The following is a 15635-nucleotide window of genomic DNA, read 5'->3' as shown; positions in this document are numbered from 1 at the left end:
AGAGCGTTTCAGTAGTATATGTGAGAGCATTTCAGTAGTGAGTGTGAGAGCGTTTCAATAGTGAATGTAAGAGCGTTTCAGTAGTGAATGTGAGAGCGTTTCAATAGTGAATGTAAGAGCGTTTCAGTAGTGAATGTGAGAGAGTTTCAATAGTGAATGTAAGAGCGTTTCAGTAGTATACGTGAGAGCATTTCAGTAGTGAGTGTGAGAGCGTTTCAATAGTGTCTCGCCCAGACAGTGTAGAATCCTACATGAGCCGTCGTATTAACGCCTCAACTGTCCCAATTCTAGTTAACTGCCTACCAGACACCCTCTCTCCCTTCCTCTCTTACTCTGGCCCCCTTGATCTCTTTACAGACAAACTTAATGCCGCCCTTCGTAGCACGCTCGACACTGTCGCTCCCCTTAAACCTAAAATTAAACGTGCTCCGCAAAAACTAACTCCCTGGTTTACGGAGGAAACGCGCTCCTTTAAAAAGGCTTGTCGCAAACTTGAACATAAATGGCGTTCGACCAAACTCGAAGTATTCTGCCTCGCCTGGAATGATAGTTTACGTAACTACAAAAAGACACTCTCACTTGCCAAAACCTCTTATTTTTCCAGGCTCATAAATGAAAACAAAAACAACTCAAAGTTTCTGTTTGACACAGTTGCAAAACTTACGCAGAAACAACCAAGTGCCCTAAACCATGCGTTCTCGGCTAACGAATTCATGACATTTTTTACCAAGAAAATTGACCTCATTAGAGATGAAATTGTTGCTTTACTCAACAATCAGAGTCCTTCCCAACCTTTGACGGGCATTCCCCCTGACTTTGATTCCAGTCATACGCTATGCTGCCTTGAAAACGTCTCACTTAGTGCCCTCTCTAAACTGGTTGGCGCGGCTAAACCTTCAACCTGTCTGTTTGACCCTCTCCCAGCAACTCTCATCAAAAAACTCTTCCCAACTCTAGGCCCTGCCCTACTCAATATCTTCAACACCTCTTTGTCTACTGGCGTGGTGCCCCTGGCCTTTAAATCAGCCGTCATTAAACCACTACTTAAAAAACCGAACCTCGACCCTCTAATCTTGAAAAATTACAGACCTATCTCCAATCTTCCATTCCTATCCAAAGTGTTAGAACGGATCGTCGCAACGCAACTTACTGACCATTTATCAAACAATAATCTTAATGAATCATTTCAATCTGGCTTTAGAGCCTTACACTCCACCGAAACGGCGGTTACCAAAGTCACAAATGACTTACTGCTCTCTCTTGACTCAAACCTCACTTCTGTGCTCTTATTGCTTGATCTCAGTGCAGCCTTTGACACTATCGATCACTCGATTCTTCTAGGTCGGCTTGAGAATCATGTTGGCATTCGGGGTCTCGCACTAGCTTGGTTTAAATCCTATTTAACTGATAGAACACACTGCGTGGTCTATAATGATTTAACATCTGAGACCCTCCCAGTGCAATGTGGTGTCCCACAAGGCTCTGTCCTGGGCCCTTTGCTATTTTCGATTTACATGCTACCCCTCGGCGATATCATACGCAAATTTGGCATAAACTTTCATTTTTACGCTGATGACACCCAATTATATATACCTATTAAGCCAAATGATTCCTCCCAACTACAAAACCTTGAGGCCTGCTTGCTTGCCGTCAAAAAATGGATGTCGCAAAACGTTCTACTCCTTAATGCAGATAAAACTGAGATGTTAATTGTTGGCCCCCCAAACCACAGAGGCCTGTTTCAGGACATCTCCCTCAACTTTGATACCTGTCATGTATCCCAGAGCTCCACCATAAAAAACATCAGAGTCATTTTTGATTCCTCCCTCTCATTTAATGCACATATAAAAAATGTCACCAAAATTGCATTCTTCCATCTTCGTAAAATATCGCAAAAATACGCCCCATTTTAACTCTGGCTGATGCTGAAACCCTGATTCATGCTTTGGTCTCATCACGTCTGGACTACTGTAATGCACTTTTTTCAGGCCTACCTAATTCAAGCATCAAAAATCTTCAACTCGTGCAAAATGCGGCTGCACGGATACTAACTAGAACTAGAAAATTTGATCACATCACACCAGTTTTGTCCGCCCTACACTGGCTTCCTATCCAAGCCCGTTCTGACTTTAAAGTGCTACTCCTCACCTACAAAATTTTAAATGGGCTTGCACCACTCTATCTATCAGATCTCATCTCCCAATACTCGCCCGCTCGTGCTCTGCGCTCACAAAATGCGGGGCTTCTATCGACCCCTAGGGTTAAAAAGAAATCCGCCGGCCACAGAGCCTTTGTCTACCGCGCTCCCTACCTGTGGAACAAATTACCTGCCGTCATCAGGGGCGCCTGCTCTGTCGAAGCTTTTAAATCCCTGCTTAAGACTCATCTTTTCTCTCTCTCCTTCAACCTACCCTGATCTCACCTGGTCGGGGACTGACCTTTAGATTAATCTGTGTAGTTTAGTTATGGTACAGGGTACTACATGGTACCACTGGGTAGTTTACTACAGGGTAGTTTAGTTAGGGTACAGGGTACTACATGGTACTACATGGTACTACATGGTACTACATGGCACTACAGCGTTCTACATGGCTCTACATGGCTCTACGTGGCACTACAGGGTACCACAGGGCACTACAGGGTACTACATGACACTACAGGGTACTACAGGGTACTACATGGCACTACATGGCACTACAGGGTACTATAGGGTACTACATGGCACTACGGGGTACTACATGGTACTACATGGCACTACAGGGTACTACATGTCTGCTCCTTTGCAGCACCACAAACATGGGAACTCTCTAACCCTTCCCCCCCCCCCCCCCCCCCCTTCTCTCTGAGTGCCCGTCTCCTGGCGCTGACTAAGGTGATGGATGCCTCGGGGTCTTGGCCAAGATTGTAGTGACTGCTCTACATGCACCTCCGAGGCCTTGGATCAGTTATTCACCGCCGTCTGTCCGTGGTCCTGTCAACTGATTAACAGTATTAACAGACTGTTAACAGATTAACAGTCAATGCGGTTTCATTGCTGGGTTAAGTACTTCCATTTCTATTCACATAATACGCCTACTTCATATATCTACTCCATTCACATATATGCCTACCACTTGTATCTATTGCTATGTCCGCCTACTACAATCTCATGAGCTGTCTAACGCCTGTCCCGTCTCACTGTCTCCCTATGACCTGCTGTCCTGGAGTGTTGACCGGAGTGTTGGACGTCCCGTGACGAAGGCCGGGAGGTTGCGACCCCCTCTGCGTGCCCCCCTGTCTCCGGAGGTCTCGTAGTGGTGACCGGAGTGCCGGATGTCCAGCGATGATGTCGGGGAGTTCGTGACCCTCTCTGCGCCGCCCCCTATCTCCCTGTCTCTGGCTGTCCCTGAGCAACGACCGGAGTGTTAAATGTCCCTTGACTAAGACGGGGAGGACGTGACCCTCTTTGCGCCGCCCCTGTGCCTCAAATAGATTGCTATCAGCTCTATCTTTAATCTTTCAAAATGTTCAGTTGCTATCGCTATTAGCTCTATCTTTAATTTTTCAAAATGTACAGTTGCTATTGCATGCACTCATCTGTGTTCCACTACACACATGAGTGCATGCTTACCAACTGTCTGTCTGCAACACTACTATCACCAACATCTAAGAAGGGAGATCCCCCCTTGAATGGCCCTTCTAAGGTTTCTCTCCTCCACACTGCCTGTGGAGCTTTTTTCCCTATTGTTAGGTTTTAGTGAGTTTTTCCTTACCTTCGCGTGGGGTATGTCTGGGAGTGCTTGCATTCTTTCATTTATTTGCATCCATCTAAAAATGTTTGCACCTTATGGTGTTCTTGTTCTGTTCTTGACTTATTGCTATGTTTTCTTCTTGACTTGTTTAAAGAAGATCTGTACGGCCCATGGGGACATTAACGTGTGTTGTCGGGCCCTATAAATAAATTTGATTTGATTTGAGTATACGTGAGAGCATTTAAGTAGTGAGTGTGAGAGCGTTTCATTAGTGAATGTAAGAGTGTTTCAGTAGTATACGTGAGAGCATTTCAGTAGTGAGTGTGAGAGCATTTCAATAGTGAATGTAAGAGCGTTTCAGTAGTGAATGTAGGAGTGTTTCAGTATTATACGTGAGAGCGAGAGTGTTTCAATAGTGAATGTAAGAGCATTTCAGTAGTGAATGTAAGATCGTTTCAGTAGTATACGTGAGAGCATTTCAGTAGTGAGTGTGAGAGCATCTCAATAGTATTGGCCTAATCGGCCCATCATATGTGTGTGTGTGTGTGTGTGTGTGTGTGTGTGTGTGTGTGTGTGTGTGTGTGTGTGTGTGTGTGTGTGTGTGTGTGTGTGTGTGTGCGTGCGTGCGTGCGTGCGTGCGTGCGTGCGTGCGTGCGTGCGTGCGTGCGTGTGTGGACCTTTTCAAACATTTGACAACATAAACATTATAAATGCGCCCACGTCAACAGGAAACACACGTGGGCCCAAGCTGTTCCCTACAGTAGCAATGGAATTCCACTGAAAAGGTCCATATTATACATACGCGTTCGTACAGCCAGATAAGACACTGAATGTAGGCAACATCTATATTGTGTCAGAGGTAACAGCGGCTGGCATCGCTTTGTAATGAGATTGGCGTTGCTATGGCTAACAGCCGTTTCCTAGGGAAATATACTTTATAGCTGTGGGTTCTTCCGGGTTGACTCAGACAAGCAGGCGAGCGTTGACAGCGAGACAGCGAGACAGGAGCGGAGCTCCCACCTCTCGGACGAGGGTTGGGAGAGGGGGAAGGCAAACCCTGACCACAAGGACAAGCTATCTCCGGCTAACAGGACAGGCTTCCATCAAGAGAGATAGAATTATACATTTTATTTAGTTTCTTCACCTTTCAAAGACTTTCAATTTGTTCCATCTTGTTCGAGTCTTATGTTAATAAAAACCATCAAGGAAAGAGACCACGTTTCCAGTGTTGATTCTTCTGATTATGGATGTACCAACGGGGTGATACAGTGTGTGACAGCCAGTAAGATTGCCATCAACCCACAACAAATAACAAACACAACGCAGACTTCACGGAAGGCCAGGTGATGGGTTGATTAGAGGCTGAAGACCACCTTAATCTAACAAGTGTGTGCAGGAATGTCTGTGTTGTTGCTGGTGTTGTAGGAGAGCAGACTTACAGGGGATGGTGCGCAGGTAGAGGTTGTCCCGGATTATCTGCTGGAGCTTGTGATCCAAGGAGCCCTTCTGGAACTGCAGACTGAGGTAGTGGCGCAGGTCCGTGTTCAGTACCTTCCCTGAGAGGACACACGCAGGGACAGACACAGACTAGGTCAATAAGAGGAATCTGTTCTAATAGAATACAGTATCACTTGAACGCAGTGTTGTCACTCACTCACTACATCCAGCAAAAGCGACACAGACAGACTCCAAACCAGGTAGCAGCTGCATGTATTTGCTGCTGATGTACTGCATGTACTTAGTGCCTTCACCGTTTAAAGGGGAAATCTACCCAGAATTTACATTGTGCTATTTCAATGATCTCGGACAGTTAAGTCAATATCTTTCCAATCCTAAGATGGGAATCAGAGCTTCAAGACTTGAATTTGTGATGTCGTCAAGTGACACATTCTGGAGTTCAGCCATTGATGATGAATTAGTGGCCGACTTTTTGGACTCATAGAAATGTAGTTTGATCTATTACAACCAAATCAGTTGTATCTAAATGTAGGGCTCTGAAGCAGAAGATTTTCCCATATCCCAGTAAAATCACCATGGGTACTGTGTCATAGTGTCATAGGATTGTCCCACTATTCATTGTTTATGGAGCAGCTCCGGGATTTTGATGACATCTTGATGACATCATCACGAGAGTCTTATCCCTCTGGTGTTAACGAGATATGCATTAATATTCATAAGCTGTATCGTATTCTAGAAATAACATACAGTACTGCATGTGAATTCTATTTCAGGGTGGATTTTCCCTTTAGATAACAACCTAACCTCCCCCCACCCACCACTGCCCCACCCAAAAAAAAACGTTTTTCAACAAAGGATGTGTGATGTCTCAACCCCCACGCCGAGGAGCAAGGCCTTTTTCAAGGTACAAATCCAAAGGCAGAGCCTTCCCACACGAATCTTGGGAGGTTATTGTGAAAACAAAGGAAGTTCACATAGAGTGGAGTAAACCAGGGGAAAAGTTTCTCTCACAGAGAAGATGACAAAGAGTTTGGAAAGAGTGAAAAGAGACAAGATCTTCTCTCTTGTCTGTGTCTTCCTGTCTCTCTCTGTCTGCCCGGAGCTTCAGTGTGAGCATCATCTGCCTGACAGTAGGGGGAGAAGTGGCTTTGAAACAGTTCCACTGCAGATCAGGAAACTGAGTAATTATGCTCTCTCTCTCTCTCTCTCTCTCTCTCTCTCTCTCTCTCTCTCTCTCTCTCTCTCTCTCTCTCTCTCTCTCTCTCTCTCTCTCTCTCTCTCTCTCTCTCTCTGATTTGCTCCCTGACACAGACCAAAAACCGCTGAGCATGACTCCTCTCCACACTGTGAATACCAGAGGGACTACATTGAGGAATGGCTATAGATGACCTAAGTATGTCCTGATGATGAGAGGAGAGATGTACTGTAACTAACTACATGACAGGAATACTTGTGGGAATAACCCAGCAGTCCTCTGTCTCTCTCTCAACCCCCAACAACCCCCTCCGCCCTGCGCACCTCAAATCAAATGACAGCAGAAAAACAAAACAGCCCTGTTACTGTGGCAGTTTTCTGATGGTGTTATTGTGTCTTAACCTCTTAACCTGCAATGAGTCTCCTGGTCATTTTAGTTTTCGTTTTTGAGGACTGCATACTTTTTTTGCAAACCAAAACAACATACTTTATACTTATAGCACATGCATGAGCCTGGTCTCTTTTGAAAGATGACATTCTGAAAATTCACTTTTAGTGCTAACGTAATAGAGTAACATAGGTCTGAACTTGAGTTGTAGAAAAACGTGTTACTCAAGTTTTTCTGTAGTAGTTAGTAGTCCAGAGGTAGTATTTTCCCAGACGGTGGTATGGCTTACAAATCCATACGTACCCATAGCCGGAAGCCTTATGTAGTACATGTCCAAATTTCATAAAGATCCATTCAGAAATTAGTGATTAGGAGTGATTTTGGTAAACTGTGTACATAAGAAAAACTGAGTTTTCTCATAGACTTCAATTCATTCGGCTGTTTTTCTCTTCCTGTTTTCGCTCGTTCGTTTTTCACCAGATCCATGATTCATACATCCCCAGGTGGGGTATCATTGGAAAGCCACACTCATTGGAAAGCCACCTCCACAATTATTTTCGAGATTGGATCTAGATTGACGGAACTACTGCGCCAAGAGTCGGGAGTGGTATTTTGCGCAATACCGTGTACTTTGCACAAGCCTCAAATACTGGCATGTAACTCAAGAAACGCTGAACGAATTTTGACAGATTTTGTCGCTATCGACAGGCAACAAATAAGCCTTCAATTCGATATCTATATTGTATTACAAAATATGCACACCCAAGCCACTAGGGGTCGCCAAAGTGCCGGTGGGCAAATCGTCCTAAAATGTCCCATATATGGGACGGCGCATGCTAAGACTGAAGTTCAGACACCATTCAATTTCAGACTCACACTAAAATACCCTAAATTGTGTACTAATAGGTATCTTGTGTCCAGAGGCCCCATTAGCCATCTGACTGTGTTTCAGGTGCTGGCATGCCAATGGCTTTTCAGAATAACATAATTTTTGTCCCATTTGAATCTCCAAAGAGGGCTGTATCACAGCTGGTCTAGCAGACTAAGTGACAAACTCTAGGGAACAAGGGCTCAATATGGCAAACCAAAAACGAAAACCCAGAATCTTCTGTGTGTCCGGCTGGATTACAAGTCAGTTCACATTAACTCCATCTATTGACAATACAACATTTTCCTCTTTTTTTCTTTTGCGAAAGATCATAAACTTTGTTTTTTTTTCCACATTTAATGATAGTTTATTTTAAATTTCTTGAGTTTGTCCATTTCCTGCACGATAATGCTTGCTAAAGCTTTTAAATCATATCCTGAGCTGTAAAAATGTGTCGTCTGCAAATAATACACATTTCAAGTTTTGACACTTCACATATGTCATACAGACATTTCAATGCACACATTTCTACGATATAACAATAATACATATTAATAACTATCTATATAGTTACAGTTGGCAAAATGGTGCATCAGTCTTGGCCTATGGTGCTGTCTATAGACATGCTGCGGCCCCAACCCTTAAATCCCTGGACTCTGTCTATGACTCTGCCCTCAGATGAATCACTGGTGACAGATATGACACTCATCACTGTGACCAACACTGGTATTTCTTAGTTCTTACTGGTAAGTTACCTCCTTATACTACATCAGAACCTATGGAAACTGTTCTAATGACAGTAAAACAGTTCTTAAGGTCCCTCGAGTTTGCTCGGAACAGGGTAAATCTGCATTTTGTCAGATGCCCCTAGCTCATGGCATGAACTCCAACAGTCCTTAAAGCTTGATATTCTCCCCTCTGTTGCAGAGCTCCAACCATTGGCAATCAAGTTGTACATGTTTGAATTGATTTGTTATTCTTGCTTTTGTCTACCCTTGTATTGTTGTCTTATTGTTATGATTGTATGCTGTGTGATTATATGCTTCTATGCTTATTTTCTGTATGCACACTCGATGTGACAGTTTGGCAATGAGTAGACTAATCACTAAATTCTGTGCTCATTTCAATGAAATTCCCTTTTAGATTATCTGATTGGTTAGAAGAGGGAGCCTCTCTGTGAAACGTCAGAATGGAATATCTCTGCACTGCTGCTACACTGGTCATTGAAACTCACTCAGAGTAGACTGTGAGTCAGTGTGTCCCAGTATAGATATTTTTTGGAGCAAAATTCAAGCAAATCTAGCTTTAAATGTGTGAAAGTGAGAGAGAGACTGAATAAAAACGTTACCATTACATAGCAAGTACAAAATGATTACATTAATATACATGACTTAAAGGAGCATACCAGACCAATTATTTTTCAGTCTAAATAGATTATTCCTGTCTTTAACATATTTAACATTTCATTTTGTGTTCATAGGTGTATAACGTGTATGTTTTGGTAGATCTCAGCCTACCTTTCACACTGTCACTGATGTTGAAAAGGGTTGAAAATACGCTCCATAAAACTTGAAAATAGCTAGGCATAGGTAATAATTTACCCCTGTGAAAATCACTGTAATTTATTTCCGCTAATGTATTTCTCTTCTACAAGCTGTTCAAATTCATGCAGCAAATAAGAACACACCGGGGAGTTAATAACGATCGCAGCCAACTGAATGTTTGCTGTGTGGCGCTTCTAGTAGAGTGTAGCGGGGGAGGGATGACACAGTGGTTTTCAGAAGGCTGTTACATTATTATGCCTAGTAACTTTGAAACAACTTTCAAGTCTCTGAGTATTTTCCACCCCTTTTCAACAGCAATGGCAATTCATTTGGCGTTTAGTAAGGTAAGCAGATGTCAGTTAAGACACACACTGTAATACAAACACAACATCTGTAAGACAGGGACACTCTCCGGTAATGGCGAGAAGCCAAAATTAGACTGGTGTGGTCCTTTAAACTGAATGAATGAATGAATGAATGAAAACTTTATTTAACAGATTGCAGAATGGGTACAATACAGTACGGCTCAATACACACAATTGTTAAGGGGATGCAGACCAGAGAAAGACGTTTGTCTTGTTTACATCAGGGTCCCCCATTTTCAATTCATATTGACATTTATGACATACTCAACATACATGACATTTATGGCATAGGGACATATATAGTATTTAGTACTGATACATTTGTGACATATGCGGTATCCAAATATACAGTACTGTTACTCATAGATCCTGACAGAGTATATACATATGATGGGGAGGGGACTGTACATTAGGAGGGGGTGGGTGGGTGGGAGAGAAATATACATCCGGTGGTGAGGAGACTGTACATTTGGAGGGGGAGAATATATACATGCGGTGGGGAGGAGACTGTCTATTGGGAGGGGGTGGGGGGGGGGGGTAAAGGAACACTTTGAAAATACAGTTATTTGACAACTTCCCCAATTTCATCTCTGTGCGTCAGTTTTGGAGAGTTTGGAAGTAGACCTTGCTCTGGACACTACTACTACTGGACACACAGAGAGGAATCTGATATCAATCTTCTTGACTGACAAAAGATAGAAGCCAAACTACAACTACAAATTCAAAACAAAAAACCTGCTCTGGAAGGAGAGATGTTTGCAAAAATGATGTTGCACAAGTGACAGAAATCTGTTTCCCTTTGAAGATCCCTTACACGCAAAATAAACAAACATTAACCATACAAACGGATTCTTATTATTTTGTCACCAGAGCATCTTTTCCACATTCTTCCCCTGGAGAGGGAGAGCTTCTCTGTGTGTGATGTCACTAATAGGTCAAACCTATCATGGTCCAATATGGGGTAACCTGACACCTTTAGCTTCAGCCTACACGGAATGCTGAGTGGGTATTGACATGTCTTGAAAGAATATAAGCTGCCAACTTGGAATTCCTGGTAAATATCAATGGGTGCTTGTTGCCAATTTCAAGTGTCAAGTCAAGTCAAGTCAAGTGTTCCTTTATTAATCCCCTTGGGGCAATTCAGGTGTTATAGCAGCGTGGGGGAGGGGGGGGGGGGTACAGGCAGGACAAAAAGATAAAGTAGAAATAGTAATAATAATGGAGTAGAACATAATAATAATAATAATAATAATAATAATAATAATAATAATAATAATAATAATAATAATAATAATAATAATAATAATAATAATAATAATAATAATAATAATAGTAGAATGGCAGTATATTTTATTGATAATAGTATACATGAATGAATGATTTTATTTCATTCATTCATTCATTCATTCATGTATACATGGTATACATAGTAGTAGCATATTGCACCAGAGTGTGTGCAGTGTTTAGTAATTAGGAGTCAGACAGTCCTATAACAGTTCTCAAGTTCTCCAGCCTTTAGTTCTCCAACTATCCATGCGCATGATTGTGGAGCCTGATGGCCGTGGTGTGTCAGGGGAGGGGGGGGGGGGGATAAGTCTAATGCTAAAATGTGTGCTCCTCATCTTGGCTAGCTCCTCTTAAAAGGTGGTGGGAGGGGTTTTTCCAGTATAGCGTCCAGCTTTTTCCTCATCCTCCTGTCTGCCACCACTGCAAGTTTGTTCAGTTTTTTAGTGTCTCTTGAGTTGATGTTATCCCACCAGCATACCCATGGCGAAGAAGAGGATGCTGGCTATTACAGACAGCCTATTACAAAGACCTTGTTGAAAGACCTGAGTCTCCTCAGGAAGAATGCCCTGTAGAGGACCCCTGTGTTATCTGACCAGTCCAGTCTACTGTCCAGGAACGTGTAGGTCTCCACCATCTCCACCGCATCCCCTCGGATAGTGATGGGAGTAGGGGGCCTCTTCTTGCTTTGCCGATAGTCCACCACCAGCTCCTTGGTCTTGCAGTTGGAGGTGGTTGCTGTCACACTATCCTACAAAGTTCTCCACCAGGGCTCTGTACTCGTCCTCGTTGTCATCCATGATGATGGAGGAGTCGTCTGAGAACTACTGTAGGTGGCACATACTCAAGTTGGAGGTGTAGAGGGTGAACAAGAAGGGTGATAGCACAGTTCTTTGTTGCTCAGCACCAGCACATCTGAGCCCGATGAGCAGGTTGGCACCTTGCATGGTTGAATCTGCCTCAAATGTGTGAGTGAATGGATGAATCTGAGGCATAAGTTGTAAAGCATTATATAAAATGCAGTCCATTTACCATTCTCAATAAGGAGAAGGTGTAGAGATGCTGCTAAGTAATTTCAGTTGTTTATTGAACAATTCAGTGGACAAAACATATTTCTACAAATTGTTATTCATTATTGAACATTTTAAGGGTTTAAAATAAATCTGGATGGGATATTTAAATAGTGATGACTTAATATTGAAAGGGTTACAGAACTGCATTTTTTGGGAGTATTGCTGGACGAAGGTTTGACCTGGAAACCTCATATTGCACACGTAAGGAAAAATAATTCTAAGAGTATTTTTATTATGAATAAAGTTAAATATGTATTAGATAACAAAGCAATGTGAACATTGTACTGTGCACTCATATTGCCTTATATTAATTACTGTGTGGAAGTATGGGGTAACACCTATAAGAGTAATATAAAACCACTGTATCTCCTACAGAAGTGAGCTATTAGGAGGATTATTTGTAAAGCAGACTATCGAGAACACACCAACATATTATTTATTAATTCTGGATTATTGAAATTGCAAGAGCTAGTTAATTTAAATACATTAGTAGTTATGCACAAGGCCAAAAGTAAAGCATTACCAGCCTACAAAACAGGTTTGTCCTCATATCACAGAATGGAGAGCATAGAAGGGATGGTCATTTTAAACATCAGTGTGCACAGACAACCCTAAAACAGTGGTGGGAGTCAAACTCTTTATAATGAGTTGAAGTACTGTACAAATATTTTCCAACTAAAAAATACTTTTAAAGACAGAACAATGAGAACATATGAACAGCAGGTATACATTTCTCTGTATTTATTTTTTGTTTTATTTAATTTGTTCTCTTTTCCATGCATCTGAGGCTCGTGACGCAGGTTTATTTTTTATAAATTTGTTTGTTGGGTATCTAGCAATATTATTATTATTATTATTATTATTATTATTATTATTATTATTATTATTATTATTATTATTATTATTACCGTTATTATTGTTGTTATTATTATTAACTCATTCAGCGCCGTTCACGCATATATACGTGTTTGTCCGCCAATCGAATAACACCAACCACGTATATATATGTTATTGGATCGTTATTTCTTTTATTCGCTATTTCCATTCATAAATCATCCAGAAAGGCTGTGGTACTATAATGCAATGTGTCTGAGATCGCAAAGGTCCAATACCGCTGCCTGGTGGTATGCGGCCGATGTTGCACTTCCTTTGTGACTGTATATGACTCTGTGTATCATTGAAATTCCTCCGGGCGGAGTTTTCGAGTATAGCCTGGACCGAGGGGTATACCTGATCGCATTGAATCGCTTTTCGGGACGCCTGATTCATTATGCTGTGGGTGATTATGGCGTGGGCCAAATGGACATACGATCTAGCAGATGGCAATCAAATTATTGGAATATTGTTTTTGGAATCTCATCGGCCACATGTAAGAGCAATTTAACGTCAATTTCAGCTTGGTTGTGCATTGTTTTCATAGCCATCGCCCAGATCAGCGTTTGCTGTTGCACTAACGAATGCCGTTATTGACAATCAATTAATCAGAAACGACCCCCCCCCCCCCTTTCATGCATGCATGATGGAACATAATAAACCGATCATATGCATTTTAATTTTGTATTGTAGCGTGTATAGGGACGAAATGCCAATGGATTAAGTATAATATGCGTCGCAGCCTAATACTAGCTTCCCAGGAATTACCCAAAGCCGCTCTAAAACCATACTTATATTCACCACGGTATAAAACGGGAATGTATGGATGGAAAAAATATTCCTTTTTCACATCTTGAACGATAGATACTTGATGTCAAATGGGCCATAGTATTGCTAAATAGTTATAGCCCTGCAAACAAGGTGAGCGACTCCCATCGTTTACAGCGGTGGCGGTAGCTACTACAGGATGAGGCTAATCCGTGGCGTCCAATGAGTTAATGGTCATATTATCATTATTATTATTATTGTTATTATAATTATAGTAATGATTATTATTATTATTATTATTATATGGTATGAAGCTGTAAGGTGCACTTGAGCTGACCATTATGCTAAAATGAATATGAAATTTGGAAGGGGGCAGGACACTCCTTTTCGGCCATGGGTGTATCATGTTAAAAGAAAAAAAAGATGTTGGTGATATTGTGCAAAGATGAACTGTACCCCCATGTACGAAACTAAATAAAATAAATGAATGTAAAGTCTCGACTATATTGAAAATGAGGATGACCTCAATTGTAATTCCGAGAAAAAATAAAGGTTGATGATGATGATGATGATGATGATGATGATGATGATGATGTAAAAATGCAGATTCAACCACTAAAAGCACTTATTCCAATGAAAGTTGAGCCCATTGAGCTTCTCTGGTTGGTTAAAAGGGTGAGCCTCGCTGTGCAGAATCCACACAAAACAATCTGTTATCAAAAAACCGTACACATCGTAGCTTTAAATGCTCAATAAATTATTTGAATCCACCAATTAAATGATACAGTACATAATATTCAGAGATTCAACATGGCTTTCAGGACACAAAATAGAATAGAATAGTCTGCATCACACAGGGTATCTGTTGCAGCAGAAACTGAAAAGAATCTTGCTGTCATTTGGCCCCTTTCTTTGATAGACCTGCAACCTTCAAGCCACAAACAACAAGTGTATGATCATGTCGGACACACACACACACACACACACACACACACACACACACACACGCACACACACACACACACACACACACACACACACACACACAAATGCACGCATGCATGCATTATGCACATGCTCACACACACAAACATACAGTTTGTACTGTATGAACATGTAATCTGTTCGTTGGGGGACAAGCACAGTGCAGTCTTTGTGGCTTCCTGGGTCCTGTCAGAGAGTGTTAGCGAGGATGTCACATCAGGGATGTACCTCATCCCGCTTCTCCTCAGATAACAGACCTCCTCTCGCCATGATGGAGGCTCAATGGGCTCTATTGTGCCCCGTCATCCGTACGCTCTCTGGGATGTTTGTAGTGAAAGTGCAGCCAGCCAGGAAAATGAACATAACATACAGTATTTTAGCAAAGAGACGAGAGAACGAGAGAATCTGGCCTCACATTGTCGTTGTCACCACCCACCACCTCTCTCTCTCTCTCTCTCTCTCTCTCTCTCTCTCTCTCTCTCTCTCTCTCTCTCTCTCTCTCTCTCTCTCTCTCGCTCTCTCTCTCTCTCTCACTCTCTCTCTCTCTCTCCCAATCTCTATAAAAACTACCAGACCAACCGGCCACAAATGATAAATCGCGGGAGGGTGAATGGCTTTATACTGTAGCAGACTTAATGATTTTAGAATAGTTCAGCTAAGTGAAATATTTACTTGCATCAACTATCCAGTTTGTTTTTATAGTGTAAGGTTTGGCTACTTAAAATCATTGAACGTACAGAGAGAGAGAGACAGAGGGAGAGGGAGAGAGAGAGAGTGGGTCTCTCGGGCTCAGCAGCCCCTCCCACTCCTCACTGTTGGAGCTCCGCTGGAATGAAGCTAACTTCGGCCAGAGGCTGTGACTCCAGGGTTAGTATAACTGCTTTGGTACCAGCTTAGTTGACATTAGCAGCTAAGATTAGTTTAGATCATTGTAGGATCATTATAATCAAGACTCACACATGTGCTCCTAAATATCTCTTCTGGTTTGCACACATCTATTTTAGTCACAAATGTGAGTGAAACGCTCACACTGTCGAGTCTTGGCTTTTGGCAGAACAGACAACAGAAGCTATTTCTTGAAAATGAAATTTTTCTTTTTACACGC

At 42.0% G+C, this 15635-nt stretch overlaps 1 protein-coding gene across 2 annotated transcripts in view; it reads right to left on the bottom strand.

The window, feature by feature from the left end:
• Nucleotides 1–15635, bottom strand: part of magi3b (membrane associated guanylate kinase, WW and PDZ domain containing 3b) — a 439603-nt gene that overhangs the window by 158391 nt on the left and 265577 nt on the right. For both annotated transcript variants that reach the window (XM_084316729.1, XM_084316730.1), the window contains exon 2: nt 5171–5287. In XM_084316729.1, coding sequence (XP_084172855.1) covers nt 5171–5287 — 117 coding nt within the window. The remainder of the gene's footprint in view (nt 1–5170; nt 5288–15635) is intronic.

The sequence above is a fragment of the Notolepis coatsorum genome, assembly GCF_963971535.1.
Source record: "Notolepis coatsorum genome assembly, chromosome: 6".
Taxonomy (NCBI): domain Eukaryota; kingdom Metazoa; phylum Chordata; class Actinopteri; order Aulopiformes; family Paralepididae; genus Notolepis; species Notolepis coatsorum.
This window is presented reverse-complemented; position numbering and strand designations above follow the sequence as displayed.